Source organism: Lissotriton vulgaris, chromosome 1_1 (assembly GCF_964263255.1).
Source record: "Lissotriton vulgaris chromosome 1_1, aLisVul1.2, whole genome shotgun sequence".
NCBI lineage: Eukaryota > Metazoa > Chordata > Amphibia > Caudata > Salamandridae > Lissotriton > Lissotriton vulgaris.
Window position 1 is genome coordinate 1,316,721,759 of NC_141685.1, and position 13,880 is coordinate 1,316,735,638.

A 13,880-nucleotide genomic window follows, 5' to 3' on the forward strand; every position below is an offset into this window, starting at 1 on the left:
ATTTTTCTTTTGACCGAGCCTTAAGTAGCACCAGTAAGAAGGTTCTAAATTTATGTTAACTTTCAAGATTTTGCTTTCAAGTCTGTAGTTGTGTTGGCCACTGCATCTTAAGGAGTTAGTTACCTGTAACAACAGTATGAATCGTGAAACAGGGCTTTATTCAAAAGCCTCAAGCTCCGTTTTACTGGTTGACTTAGGTAAAACATGCTTACCTGTCTCAAGTTTAATGGGTATAAACACAGAATGACTCAAGAGGATGCTGCCTAACACTCACAATGCCACCTATCACAAACAACATTTTCAGAATGTATTTTTTCAATGTAATCTGACTAGATGTAGGTTTATGTATAAGTGTAATAGACAACGAATTACAGCGCTCCTCTTCGCTAGAGAGATGGGCGACAGGAACCACTTAAAACACCTAATATTAATCTTAGTGCATTTTTCAAAGCCATAAGCTGATAAATTGCAAAAGCTTAACACTAAGATTTGCTGTGATCAGAATAGAAATACAAATTACACACTATGTGCACACTGCACCATAGACCTGGGCACTGAAGACATAACTTAAAAGTTGTTCTCTCCTTGTTTGACTTTGAAAGCTGAAAGCCAGAGCACTCACAAATACAGGAATCTTTATAACCTGATTTCCAAAAGTAACCAAAAACTAAAATCGATTTTCACAGAGTTGCTGAAAATCATCTTTACTGTCCCACTGTTGGAAAGTGGTTTATTACTAGTGATAAGTAGGACCTTACCACTAGTAATAAGGCCACAAACACAATAAAAGGTTCAGTGAAGGTCTCAATAAAGTATTCCATTGCTCAACACTTGGTGTTGGCAATGAGCAGGTATGCTTAACTTAAGAGACAGGTGTATGAAGCATTTTAAAACACCAATACATTAAATAAGGAAGACACAATATACAATAAAAATCCAACATCAATTTATAAAAATAGGTTATATGTTTATGAACATATAGACACAAAAAGGACAAATGATATGAATTTTTAAAGACTAAACCCTTTCTAGTGTTTAAAAGCCCAATGAGCCATTTTGGGACATCTGGTCAAACGTTGAGACTCACAGTGATGGATCCCTGGTCAGATACACTAAGCGGGAGTCAAAATTTCACCTTCGCACTTAAAAACTTTTCTGTAGCTTTTCTCTCTTGTCGTCGAGCAAGGCACTTCTGTAAGGCTGGATCCACGTCAACGTTGTTGGCTTGGCTCTGATCGAGGCCCTGGTCAACTCCTGGAAATCTAGTCGATGGACAGAGCTTTCAGAGGGACAAACCTGAAATCCAGGCCCGGACGCGGTTAACGGCAGCAGCTTGACTTTAGCAGACTGGTCGGACTCCATATGGAGCTTGTTACTAAAAATTCTACAAACTTCTGGATGGTCATGTAGGAATTTCAAAGTATCCACAAAACAGATCCAAGGGCATACAAGCTCTGATATGCTCTTTGGGATGTTGGGACTAGGTATCCCAGAATTCATCTGGCCAACTGGACGCACACCAGGCTGGGGACTTCTTGATAGAGATGGTGCAGGTGAGCTCTTTTAGCCTATTGCTTTAAGGGAGTCAACTCCTTCCACTTTCTGAAGCAAGGCAACATCTTTGGGCTGTAGTTCCAAGTTTGCAGCAGGTGCAGTCATTCAGAGTGCAACCCTTTGGGGTGCAGGGCAGTCCATCTTCTTGTAATTCCAGGCAGGGATCTGAGTTGCAATGCAACTCTCCCATATTTATTCAATTTCCTGAGGCAGGGTGGCCATCTCTGACCAACGGGATGCAGGGTGCCAAAATGGAGAAACTCTCTAATGGAGGGTTAGATCTGGCTGACAAAGATTCCCTAACACTCCCCTTCAAGCCTCTTCACTGATCCAATTACTGGGGCTCCTGTCTGGCTGGGGGTGCACAATGTAGGGGTGAGACTGTGTTGCCTTAAACTGTCATTACTTCTTTAAAGACCAGTTTGGCTACTTCATCCACCTCCTGCTTTTTGCTCTGCAGCTTGCAGTTCTACTCAACACAGAAAATCCTTTGTCTCTAGTCAGGCCACTTCACACCTCATTAAGCCAGCTTGGCTTAGCCTAGCAGAGGCAGATCAATCAGAGCAAGGCTGCTGGAAAGCTGGATTTTGGCTTACAGAAAAGAAAGGTTTGTAACTTCTTTTCTGTGATAGTTATAATAAATCTAACAGTGGCAAGTTGTTCGATTTATTCTATCATTATGATACTTTGAAGTATACTTTTAGCTCCTTTCTTTAAATAGTTATACTCCAAAAAGAATTCCCATATTAGCCTTTGGAGCCAATGTCTACAATGGGGGGAAACATTGGTAGTTTTCCCCTCACCAAGGCATATAAACCATATATTTAATGTCCCTCTTTTTAGTTACAAGACACCATACCAAGGGGGCTCCTAGGGGAGACCTTAGAGGTGACTTGTATGTACAAATAAGGAGGTTTGAGACTGTGAAAGTACCTTTAATTCTTAATTCGACTTTGCATATACTTTTAATGTAAAGGCAGCCTGAAAGGCAGGGCTGGCTTTAAAATGACAGCAGGCAGCACAGTAGTGCACACTAAAGTGCATTAGGCCTACTGGGCCTCTAAACCTACATGACCTAATATATACTAGGGACTTACAGCTAGGCTATCAGTAACAAATATAACTAAACCTAATTACCATTAAGCAGAGCCCAGGGCACAGTCAGAGTCAGTTACCACCACAAGTATCAATCAAAACATTGGAGTGATCAGAGCAAAAAGGATGACTTTCTTAAACTGACATGTCATGATTCAAAATGTTTTCAGTCCCATTGGCTCCATACAAAGGTTAGTGAGTTATGAAGTACAATGCCCGTGGTGTTGAGTTGCTGAATGTCTCCAGTGACTAAACAGCAGCATCTCTTAAATGTTGGCCCTGAAGACATTGATGCACCCAAAAAAGACCTGCAGAAAACAATGCCCACAGAGTGAACCTTTAGAAGCTTTGGATCAAATATATCTTAAGTCATGTTGAATCTGCCTATAGTCAACAATAAAATGAACCCCAAAGTGTATACAATGTTTTTCAGAATCCAGCACTAGATATCAAAATAAAGCATCTGCAAATATAAGCTCAGAAACTGAAGTTTTAGGTCCAAAACTACTCAAACTGAACAGGTTACCAAGGGAATACAGTGTGATGTTCTCAGCAGAGGTCCACCAACATAGAACGCTGCTAAGTTATTGGAAACATAAGAGCAGAAGCATTGCGCTCCAACCAAAACCCACAAAGTGCAGGGGCTGCAATGTAGCATCACCGTCTGCAGTCCCATGACTTCTTTGCCCAAAGAAACCTCTGGTTCCAGCCCATAAACCTTCATTTTAAGTCATGGAAATTAATGACACAAGCACCAAACTTGTTGGCAGGGAGAAGGAGACCATTCAAGCACAGCGAAGTGTAGCAAGCAAATGCCTCTGCAACCCTGAACAGAAAATGCTGCCTGGATAGATTGGGAAGACATCTAGCACAGCAGAACAAACTGTATTCGGTAATTGACACCTGTGAGAAGTTGGCCTGGCATATGCTGTCCAGTATTCTAGTGGGCACCTTGCACCAGTACAAACGACCCTTATTAATGGTAGGGTTAAAGACAACCTATATAGAAAGCTATCCTAGTGGTAGCTGTGGAGAGCAGCCTTCAGGGTAAGTCTTGAAGGAATGTAAAGCAGCTTGTTTTACCAGTCTATAATCTCGTAAATGACCAAATGAAAGGAGAACAACACCAGATATGTACATAAAATATATGTATTTAATCTAAACACATCCCTCTAGTCTCTTTATGAGGCTAGAGGCAAAAGTACATACAATAAACTTATTTAGCACACAGTAAATTAGCACAGTATACGTTTTGCCCTAGGGGCCTCACAAACCAAGGTAGGGACGCAGGAGACCCACGGGGGATGCGTGCAGTGTCTAAACACAGCCGCGAATCACAATTGACTTCTATGGAGAAAGTTGCGGTTAGAAATTTAAAGATTAGGGTCACTTAGGAGTGGACTAGGAACAAACCCTTTGAGAACTGGACAGTTCGAGAGTCAAGACTCACAGGAGCACCGAAGTACTCATGTTACCTCACCCAGAGAAGCCGGGTGCATATGCGTCTTTTTGTGTCGGGTTTCATCGTCCTTTCCTATGGAGAGCTGCAAAGAAGTGCTGCAGGTGACCAGATGAAAAGTGTCAGGAAGGATCCAAGGGTAGATCGGAGATCTGAAGAACCTGAAAGCAGAGGGGACAGAGTCTGGGTCACTTGCCAGTGACCAGGGAGGCAACAAGAAGATGCCCACCGATGTTAGGTGATTTCAGGTGCAGGAGGTGAAGCTTGACTTTTCAGCTACGAGGACCAGGAGGCGTCGACGACAACCAGGAGCTAGATTTGAGCTGTCCCACGTCGGATGTCGAGTGCTGCAGCGTTAGTATCCTGATTGGACACAACAAACCTTGGCAACAGCAACCCACGCAAATGCAAAGATTGGCTTTGGTGCAGACCAGCAAGGTCTGAGGGACTCACCCTTTGGAGGGGAGTCAGGGCACGTCTGGAGCAACTAGGGAAGCCCAAGAAACAAAAGTTACCTTCTGTGCGACCCACCAGTCTACGGACCAGAAATCGCGAAGGGGCCTCGAGCAGAAGTGCTAGAAGCGGGCCCACGGAACACTTGTGGAGTGTAGGCCCACAATCTTCGGTGCAGATGGTGCTCAGGGCTTGGACTACGAGTAGCCCAATGCACAACTTTGGGAAAGCTCGGGAAGTAGGTGCACTAGCAAATGTGCACGGTGTCCAGGAGTTTCGGTCCCATGTCTCTCATGATGGCTAGAGACGCAGCTTTGCTCTGATCTCGTGTCGGCCACTGAGATGTCTGGAAGTCCGTGCCTTGTGTCGCAAATCCTTCGGGATCCAGTGGGAGCCTTGGAAATGCAGACCGGCAAGATGCTTCTTTGGTGCCTGTTTGAACAGGGGAGTCACTCCTTGACCCCAAGGGAGATCCTTCATTCTTCTAGCCGAAATAGAATGTCGAAGTTCCAGGATATATGTTGCAGAGTTTCGTCCAGGCTAATCTAAATTCCTAGGGACTGGGTTCCTATACTTATACTAAGTTTAGGGGTTGGATTAACTCTAAGGTCCCACCTATGGGAGGACCTGGGGAACGGGTCCTCCCATAGGTGGGTCTTCCCCTTTGTCCAGTTTTGCGCCAGAACAGGGGCTGAGTGCCCCTGGAACCAGTTTGATCTGGGGTATGCACAGGGACACCAGGTGTGCCCCCAGCACTGTCTGAAAAGCATTCACGGAATGTACCTGCCCAGCCACAATACACTAAAGCCTGTCTGGGGAGGTGGTTACACCTCCCTGTGACAGGAAACCTGTCTAGGCCTCCCCTGCCTGAGTTTCGTCCAGCAGCAGGAGGTCAGACCCATGTCTGTGGCAGCAGCATCCATTTTGTGATGCTGGGGCTCTTTTAAACTATTACTGGTCAGGTAGATGTGTACATGTCTTCTCCCTTTAGAAGGGGTAGGATTCCAAAGTGTTTGACACCAAACGTGACATGTTTGGATGCAGCCATTCCAAAGGTAGCATTTACCTCAAGGTTATAATGCACTCAAGAGCATATGGTATGGCTGTATCACAGAACAGCTACAGAGAAGTGATTCCAAAAGCTGCAGAGGGGCTCAGCTCATGCTTGAGCACCCTCTCACACAAAACCAAGCACTCTGCCTTCAGGATTATCAAGGCCTGCCATAGGAGTGGCTCATAGGTTTATATGTGTCTGTATTTAAAGGTAGATATAGGTAGCCTATACCTTAGTAAGGGGTGCAAGTACCACCTTACCCAGGCTGCAGTAGCAGACCTGTGGTGCCATTTTGGAAGGCTTCCCAGTGGTGACATAATACATGCTTCAGCTCCTGGTAGGCCTCTGGGGTACCTATGCCCTTGGTACCTAAGGTACCATATTCTAGGGACTCACAAGGGTAACCCAGTAACCAATCTGGAGTGTACCTAAAGTACATGCAATCAGTTTAGAGAGGAAGCAGCTAGGCTGGGGTCCTGGTTTGCAGGGCCCCAGACCGAGTAAAGTCGACAAATCCATGAAACACCAGCAAAAAGTGGGGGTAACCACAGTAAGCAGATCCTACTCTCCTACAACACCCTTTCCAGATACAACATCCAAGGTTTGCACCCAAACATCCGGTCTCATACAAGACAAATAAGCATCCAAGGTTAGGTTCTAAGAGTATGAACTAACAAAAAAGGAGGGGCAGGCAACTCCCTAAGGATGGCCTAAAAGGTCAGTGATGGGCAGGCAACTCCCTAAGGATGGCCTAAAAGGTCAGTGATGGGCAATGTGATGTTGCACAAACACATTTTGCTCATGTTCTCTTTGCTTGCTTAAAAACCAAAATAAGGACCCAGGCTACCCCTTTACTACCCTGCCTCAACCTGGGAGACAAAGAAATGTAAAGTGACAGAATCACATCGCAGCAATATTACACTGTCACTCTCCTGTTTACAAATGATCAACAATTCCTTAGAATTCCAGAGCTTAACCCCTTGTATGCTGATGACGAACCCCAGCCGTCATGCACTACGGTGCTCGTGTGCTGATGACGGCTGGGGTTCGTCATGGCCCGCCCCTGTTCATTTGTTTACCGCACAGCGGCGGAAACGGGCCAGCAGCGAAGGGGTTAAAGAAGAATATCACTTAGCAATGTCATACAGCACTGATGTAACATGTGAGAAGGACTACCGGGGCAGGACGAACAGGTAATACAAATGATCACTAGCCTCCATACTCAGGCATATGCATTACAGCTCACATTTTCTAGGCATAGCCGCTTGATGATATCAACACTAGCCAGCCATTTTAGGTCTGGAATCAGATTCTGCTAGGACAATAACAGCCTTGGTACTATTTCCTCATGCCGGAGAAGCTGGATACTTCTATTTAGGAGTACTCTTCGATATTACTATTGTCTGTTTATCGACAATGAGTCTGTATGCCTAACGTACTTTCAGTAACACCACAATGCTTCGCCCCAAACCACAACCATAACAATTTAGCAATGATGCACAAATTACTGTACATAACCATTTTTCTTCAGCACAAAACCCTTTTCCTCAACCACACTACTTCCTCTGTCACACTCATTCAACCAGACCATGTACATACTGGCCCCTACAATGTTGAACAGATCACACACCTTTCTTTAAAACGGATTACTGCCGGTAAATAATAGCAGTCTGACCTACCAAGAACCAAGACAACAGCCATATATGTGTCTTTTCAATAACTGCACCCATCTAGTTAAAAAAAGATCTTATACCATGTAAATTATATTCAATTGCAAGAAGAACAAATGCACTCTAATACTTACAGTCCATTTGCAAAATCATTCATCACAGGCCGTAGGCTGGTGAAGGTGAGAACAGGGATCAGAGCAAAGGGAAGCTGAAAAATACAGAATTAGGAAAGAAAATGTATTCATAAAAATATAGAAGAACTAAATTGACAACTCTTCAGCAAAACCATGGAATGGACAAGGTATTTCTGCTGCTTAAGTGGTGTCTCTATATTTCTAGTTGTGAATTATGCCTATGGTTTCTAGTCTCCCAGAGCACAGTGCCCCATAATTTCCCTATTATTGGGAACATGAGAATAGCATCTAATTGCACTCTGAAGAAGAACCTACACTACCAATATACACAAGCTGTTTGCGGCCATGCAATTCTAAGAAAACTTACTATAAATATATTGTTGATAGAGATTTATTTGATTATTGAAAATAAAGCAAAGACTAGTTTGCAGGTTTTTTTTTTAGGAACACAAAAGTCCCTTCTACACTGGTTCTACCTGCTTTTAACTATATGCAGAATAAGACGGGTGAATTTCCAAAAGCTAGTGCAAAACATAATTTTTGTATTCCTTTAAATGTTACAATAAAAGCATCTACAACCTACAACATACAAGAGAAGGATAAGAGTAACAATTTGCACATGTCTGCAGGACCTTTACACACAGCCAGGAGTGGCTTGTGTAAGGGAAAAGAGGCAGGGCGAGGGTGGATGGGGGACAACAGAGATTTTTTTTTCAAAAGAACTTACCTGCTCTCCTCCAGTATTGCGCTCTTCTACTCCTCTCCACTGCAAGCACAGGCTTTCAGACTGCCGTGAAGCCAATCCTGAAGCTGCTCTCAAACATGACAGCAGCTTCAGGATTGGCCTGTGCACTGCCAGACAGACTGGGAGCTTGTGCCTGCTGTCTCCAACCCTGCAAAGCACTTTGGGTTGGAGAGCGCTTCAGTGCGCATGACAGTTTGGCCGTCCTGAGGCCAAACTGTCATGCTCCTTGATAACAGTGCCCACCACTTCCCCTCCAGTACTGTCGCCTCCCTGGCCCTACCCCAAGACTCGGCACACAGTCACTTAGAAGAAAACTAAAATGATAATAAACTAGTTTAAAAAACGTTTTATTTTCAAGTTTTTAAGGGTGCTGGCATGGGGGGTGACGCTCCTCTGCCATGGCCGAGAAACCAACGCTGCCCACAGCACTTAATTTACACACAAAAATGTTTATATGTGCAATAAAAAGGCAAGCACTATAGGATTGACCTACTGCATTCTCATGTAATGCCTGGGCTCTATAGTTTATCCAGATGGTTGAGCACTTGATGCAGAAGTCTTTGTCTAACCTGCTCAACACAAGTTTGAATGTTGGAAAGGGCAAATAAATATTTTATCAGGCACTGGTTTCTAAAATGAGTACTGCTAAGAGGAAAATCGCTTGGGTGTTAGATGGATTCTATTCCTCCATCTCCTGCTATTTCTAGTTCCTGGTCTCTCACACACCAGAACAGGCATACAAATGAGTGACTGAACAGACTGCTAGATGACCTTTTCCTTCTTTAATTCGCTAACCACAATGGGAGAAGTTAGCAGGTGGTGAAAGGCTTTATGTCTGCATAGATACATTACAGGCGTCAAGCCTTTCTGATGTATTTCATATGACACATACAATTAACTAAACAACCAATATTACAAAATCACCCATGATCATCAAAAAAGAAGGCAAAACAACCGCACTCATGGCTTCCCTATAAAAGCCTCTACTAGAGCTCCTCACCTGCAGACTCTGGAGAACATTGAGGAAGTCATTCATCCCTGTCAGACGGTGGACGTCTTGGAAAACAGCTACCAGCAGGGTTGGAGTGATAGCAATAGAACGGGTAAGGATCACTCTAGCAAAACGGGACCATTTCAGGTTCAAGAATCCCTTGAAACACAAAATTAATAAACAAAAGGAAAACATTAAAAAGCTGTATGCTATTTTGAAAAATAAGCAAGGGCTGATATACCCCTTTCCCTTAGCCCAATTCATGGTTGTTATGGTCCGTATGAGCTTTACAGATATTAGTCAACTGGTTTTCTTTACCACAGCTTTGGAACCACTATGCACACTTACCTACATTTGCAAAGTGGCATCACAGGATTTTTACCTCATCGCAGCATTGCATTTATCTAAGAGAATGGCCATTAAGTGTATGCATCGCTTAAAGAAATGCCAATGTTTTCAAAAGAGTGAACATAGTACTTTAGTGCTTTGAAGAGTTAAAAATACAACAGTAGGTTTTTAACTAAATTACCACCAAATGTATCTACCAAATAACAAGTATTGTCACAATGTTTCATTTAAGACAATCATACTGAAGTAAATACCACAGGACAGGTAAGTGTATGAGCTCAAGGTTTAATGACCGTCCGTCTCCACAGCCTCCAGGGAACTGTCCCAGCAGCCCATTGGATTCAAACAGTAACATTCCAAAGTTCAATAGATGACATCACAGCTTGGGCAAGTAGATAACAGTTTAGCGGATTACTACAATATTTCCTTTCTTTCATAAAAAGTAACAGAGGCAAAGGGAAAATGATGCGAAGAAAAGAGAAACAGGTCAAGGTGTTAAGAGCAAAGATAAAAATAATAGAAAAGTAAAGGAGACAAGGCAGGGAGGAACAACAAGGGGAAGAAAAACAAATGTTGATCAAGGATAATAAGAAAACAAAATCAAAACAAGGAGGGACTACAAATCCATGGGTTTAGGAGGAACACTTCTCCTAAGACTCATACGCACAACAGAAGAATTGGGATTAGATTGATCTTGAGATGGACCCAAATCACCATTCTTCACAACAGCACTCTCAAGTCTCAGTTTGAGGTCCAGGTTTTTGGGAATCTTGTAAACACTAGATGAGTTCCACCAATGCTTCCCATTGCACTGACAGCAAAACGGGAAATACCAGAACACAGATGCGGTGACTAGGGTCTCCACGAGGGAGGGCATAGTGTCTGAGATGGAACAAAAACAATCACACTTATCTTTCATTTCTAGAGCTCTAGCTGCGAGAGTGCAAGTTGCGGAGAGAAAGGCCCGCCGGAAAAATCTTCCTTTTGTGGGTTTCCGGGTGGGTTAAGGAACCTCTCCCGAGACATTCCTAGACCAATTAATCCGTCTTATCATGCCCGTCACTTCCTTATCCTCCTGTTTTGTTACTTAGAGAGCACACAGGGCTCTGACCCAAAAACTCTCCCAGGAAGCTCCTGTCCGACTTAATGTTTCAAATCCACATATGTAAGAGGATCGCCAACATCAAGCCCTATTATCAAAAGTCCCATCTATTAATTATCAACTAATGACTATACAATACCCAGAACGACCCTGCTATTGCGCCTGAAAAGTGGGACCTCTTGGTCACCCTAATCTACCACTTATTAAATAGGAGTTGGACGGGGCTTTGCTCCCCCAAACTACACGGGTGGGGCTGCAAAGCTTGGAAGGGACGTAAGCAAAGATGGGGTGAAAACTGAGGCTTACATCACAGATCCCACTCTGAGTGGGGGATCTGCTACCTCATACGGCGGCACTGAAGGGCTTCTCGACTCATGATACTTTAGGTTTCTCGACCCTGGGGGATGTTCTGCTGGGCACCTCATGTCAAAATCCTATACCACCCTCCAGGATTAGCTTTGTTTACATTTGAGCCAGTTCTACTGGCATCTCCAGCAATAACACGCCTTAACTCAGCACACGAAAAGGTGAAACAAAAAAGGCTTGGGAAGATCACTATCTGGCCTGGACCGCTATAATTTAAAAAAAACAGAAACATGATCAAATAGGTTGTTGAGGGGAGGAGCCAAGATGGCGGACGGGACAGACGCTTGAGCTCCCGGCTCCGTAAGCCGCCTGGCTTCTTTTGGTAATCCTGATCACTTATCCTGACCTGCGCCGTTCTACCACCGTGAAATACCGGCGCTGAAGCGACTGGCGTTCTCCTGGTACCCTTCCCGGCGGATTTGGCGGCAGACTCGGTGTTTTCCTCCGACCTCCGGCGCTTCCCCTGGACCCTGCGTTGATGGCCACCGCTGGACGCTGAGGGACGTGGACGGGGAGACGAGCTGTGGCACCGCTGATGATCACGGGGGAGTGGAGCGCTGCCCGTGCGACCGGAGTCGGACCCTTTCGTCCGGGTCGGACTCTCTTTCGCGCTGATGGTGAAGTGGACGACGCTGACGCCCCCCACGAGCAGCTCTCCTCTGCCACGCCGAAGAGACACGGGCGGACTCCATTTTGGTGCGTCTTCCTGCAGTGGACGGCCGGTGTTCACTGGAAACGTGGAGGGCTCTCACCCTGTGCTGCCTCTGAGTTGTACACGGAGTTCCCCCGGCGGCTGTACCCTTGCTTCACTGGCTACCGTGGTCACCCCCGTTTCGCCACTATTTGCTTGCTGCAGAGATGACATGGCGCCTGTTCTTCTTGCCGAGACGCTGGCTGATCCCGGGTTTACAGTGCCTGTGAGTCCAGATGCCCCTGTGCCGATGACCGTGTCGAGGGAGCAGCGGGATAGTGCGGACCGGCTTTTGTTACGGAGTGACCCGACCTGCGGCGACATCCTGGCCGCCCTTGTGGATTTGAAGGCGGTAATGCGGAGCTCTGCCCGGGCACTGGTCCGGAGAATTGATGAGGCAATGTCTGACACGGGGCGATCCTGGCTGGATGATCCCCCGCCGCCCCTGCTCTATCCTGGAGGGGATACAATGTTGCCGAACGAGGAGACGGTGGTGAAGCGTTCTCCTGGCTACAATGTAACGCGTTTAACCATCGACGATGATACAGTTGCAGAGGCACCCTCTTCTTTGGACGCAATGACTTTGCCTACGAGCTATCTACCGGGGCCCGGCTGTTCACTTTCCTGGTCAAATGTCCCCCTCGCTGCATCTATCACTGGAGCCCCTGTGGCATGTTACTGCTGTGTTGGAGACCCTGCGGCACAGGGAGTCTTCATTGTTCCCCTTCCTCGTGAGCGGCCATCTTGCTTCTTTGTCCTGGTTGAAGGTGGCTCGCAGCAATGGACAGGCCTGGAGAAATTCTGCCGGTCCGGACAGGGCTGATGGATTGCCTGTTGTCGCTTTGGTTAGATCGGCTGGCGGGGACTTGGACTGAAACACATTTTATAACACTGGCTGAGTAGTCTTTAATGTCCTGGGGTTTTTTTTGCTGCACGTCACTGTCGATTTCTCCTGATGTCTACTTCTTCTGCTGGGGGGAGGACTTGTGCTGGACTGAGGTACTGGGTGTTACTGATTCTGGTCTACCGGGTTTACAGTTTTTTGACATTGTGTTGTGTATGGCGCAGGAGACACTGACGGCGAGGGAGGCCGGGAGTTCGGTTGCTGAGTGGGCTCCTCCCCGCTTTTCCTTTTCCTGGGAGTAGTAGGGTAGTGTATTCTTCTCTCTCTCCCTGGGTTCAACCGTGATTTTATGGACTTTTCCTTTTCTTTCTTTACTTGTTTCTATATTTCGGGTTCTCTTTTTGGGGCGACAGACACACTGCTAGGGGGGGGGTAGGCCATAGCCTCGGCATGCGTGTAGGGTGGGGGGTCTTCTTCGGTTCGTTTTTTATTTCTATGGGCCTTCTTTTTCTCTTTTTCTGTTCTTCTTTCTTACGTGCTTTTTCCTGGGTCAGTGGGTGGGACTGGTGGTAGGAGGGTAGCAGCTAGGGGGCACACTTTGCTACGCTTCATCATCCTGGTATTCTAGCTTCGTGCCGCCCTTTTAAATATGTTTATTATTAGTGGAATCTCCTGATGAACGTTGCCCATTTATTACTTGGCTGTATGTTCTGTACACTGATCCGTTCTAGCTTCTGTATCTCCTTATATATAAAATTATTTTAAAATTAACCTTACTAGCTCCTGACACTTGGTGCACGTGGATTTACTGTAACACATGTTGTATGCTTCTACGTGCTGACGTGCTACCGAGTGGACGTATAATTTGCTACCAAGCTTCAGAAGTGTCGAGGCCGGCCGGATGGTTGTAGGCCCGTATTTCTCATATGAACAGTGCTAAATAAAGGTTTTCAAAAATTAAAAAAAAAAAAAAAAATAGGTTGTTGAACAAATATTTGGCAATACCTTGCCAATAAATCCTAAGTGTGCTTAGTTTATTTTACATTATTTTTCAATTTCAAAATATTATGCATCATAACATTCCATCATGTCCTCAAAAGCAACACCGATATAGCACATTTGTCACCAACATTACATATAAATCAAAAAGACAAAAAACTCAATAAACACACACACAGAGAGCCCCCACACACACAGAGCCCCACACACACAGAGCCCCCCCCACACACAGAGCCCCCCACACACACAGAGCCCCCCACACACACAGAGCCACATACACACGCAGAGCCCCCCACACACACAGAGCCCCCCACACACACAGAGCCCCCCACACACACAGAGCCCCCCACACACACAGAGCCCCATTGAATTATT

General features: G+C 45.4%; 1 protein-coding gene across 5 annotated transcripts in view; it reads right to left on the reverse strand.

Annotated features, from left to right (window-relative positions):
• The window catches only part of SLC11A2 (solute carrier family 11 member 2), a 445,949-nt gene that overhangs the window by 39,685 nt on the left and 392,384 nt on the right, over positions 1 to 13,880 (reverse strand). For all 5 annotated transcript variants that reach the window (XR_015309911.1, XM_086965754.1, XM_086965745.1 and 2 more), the window contains 2 exons: positions 9,165 to 9,314; positions 7,420 to 7,493 (listed from right to left, as the gene is read on the reverse strand). Coding sequence is in view for 4 of the 5 variants with exons in the window: in XM_086965754.1 (XP_086821880.1) it covers positions 7,420 to 7,493; positions 9,165 to 9,314 (224 nt within the window). In the remaining variant the exon portion in view is untranslated. The remainder of the gene's footprint in view (positions 1 to 7,419; positions 7,494 to 9,164; positions 9,315 to 13,880) is intronic.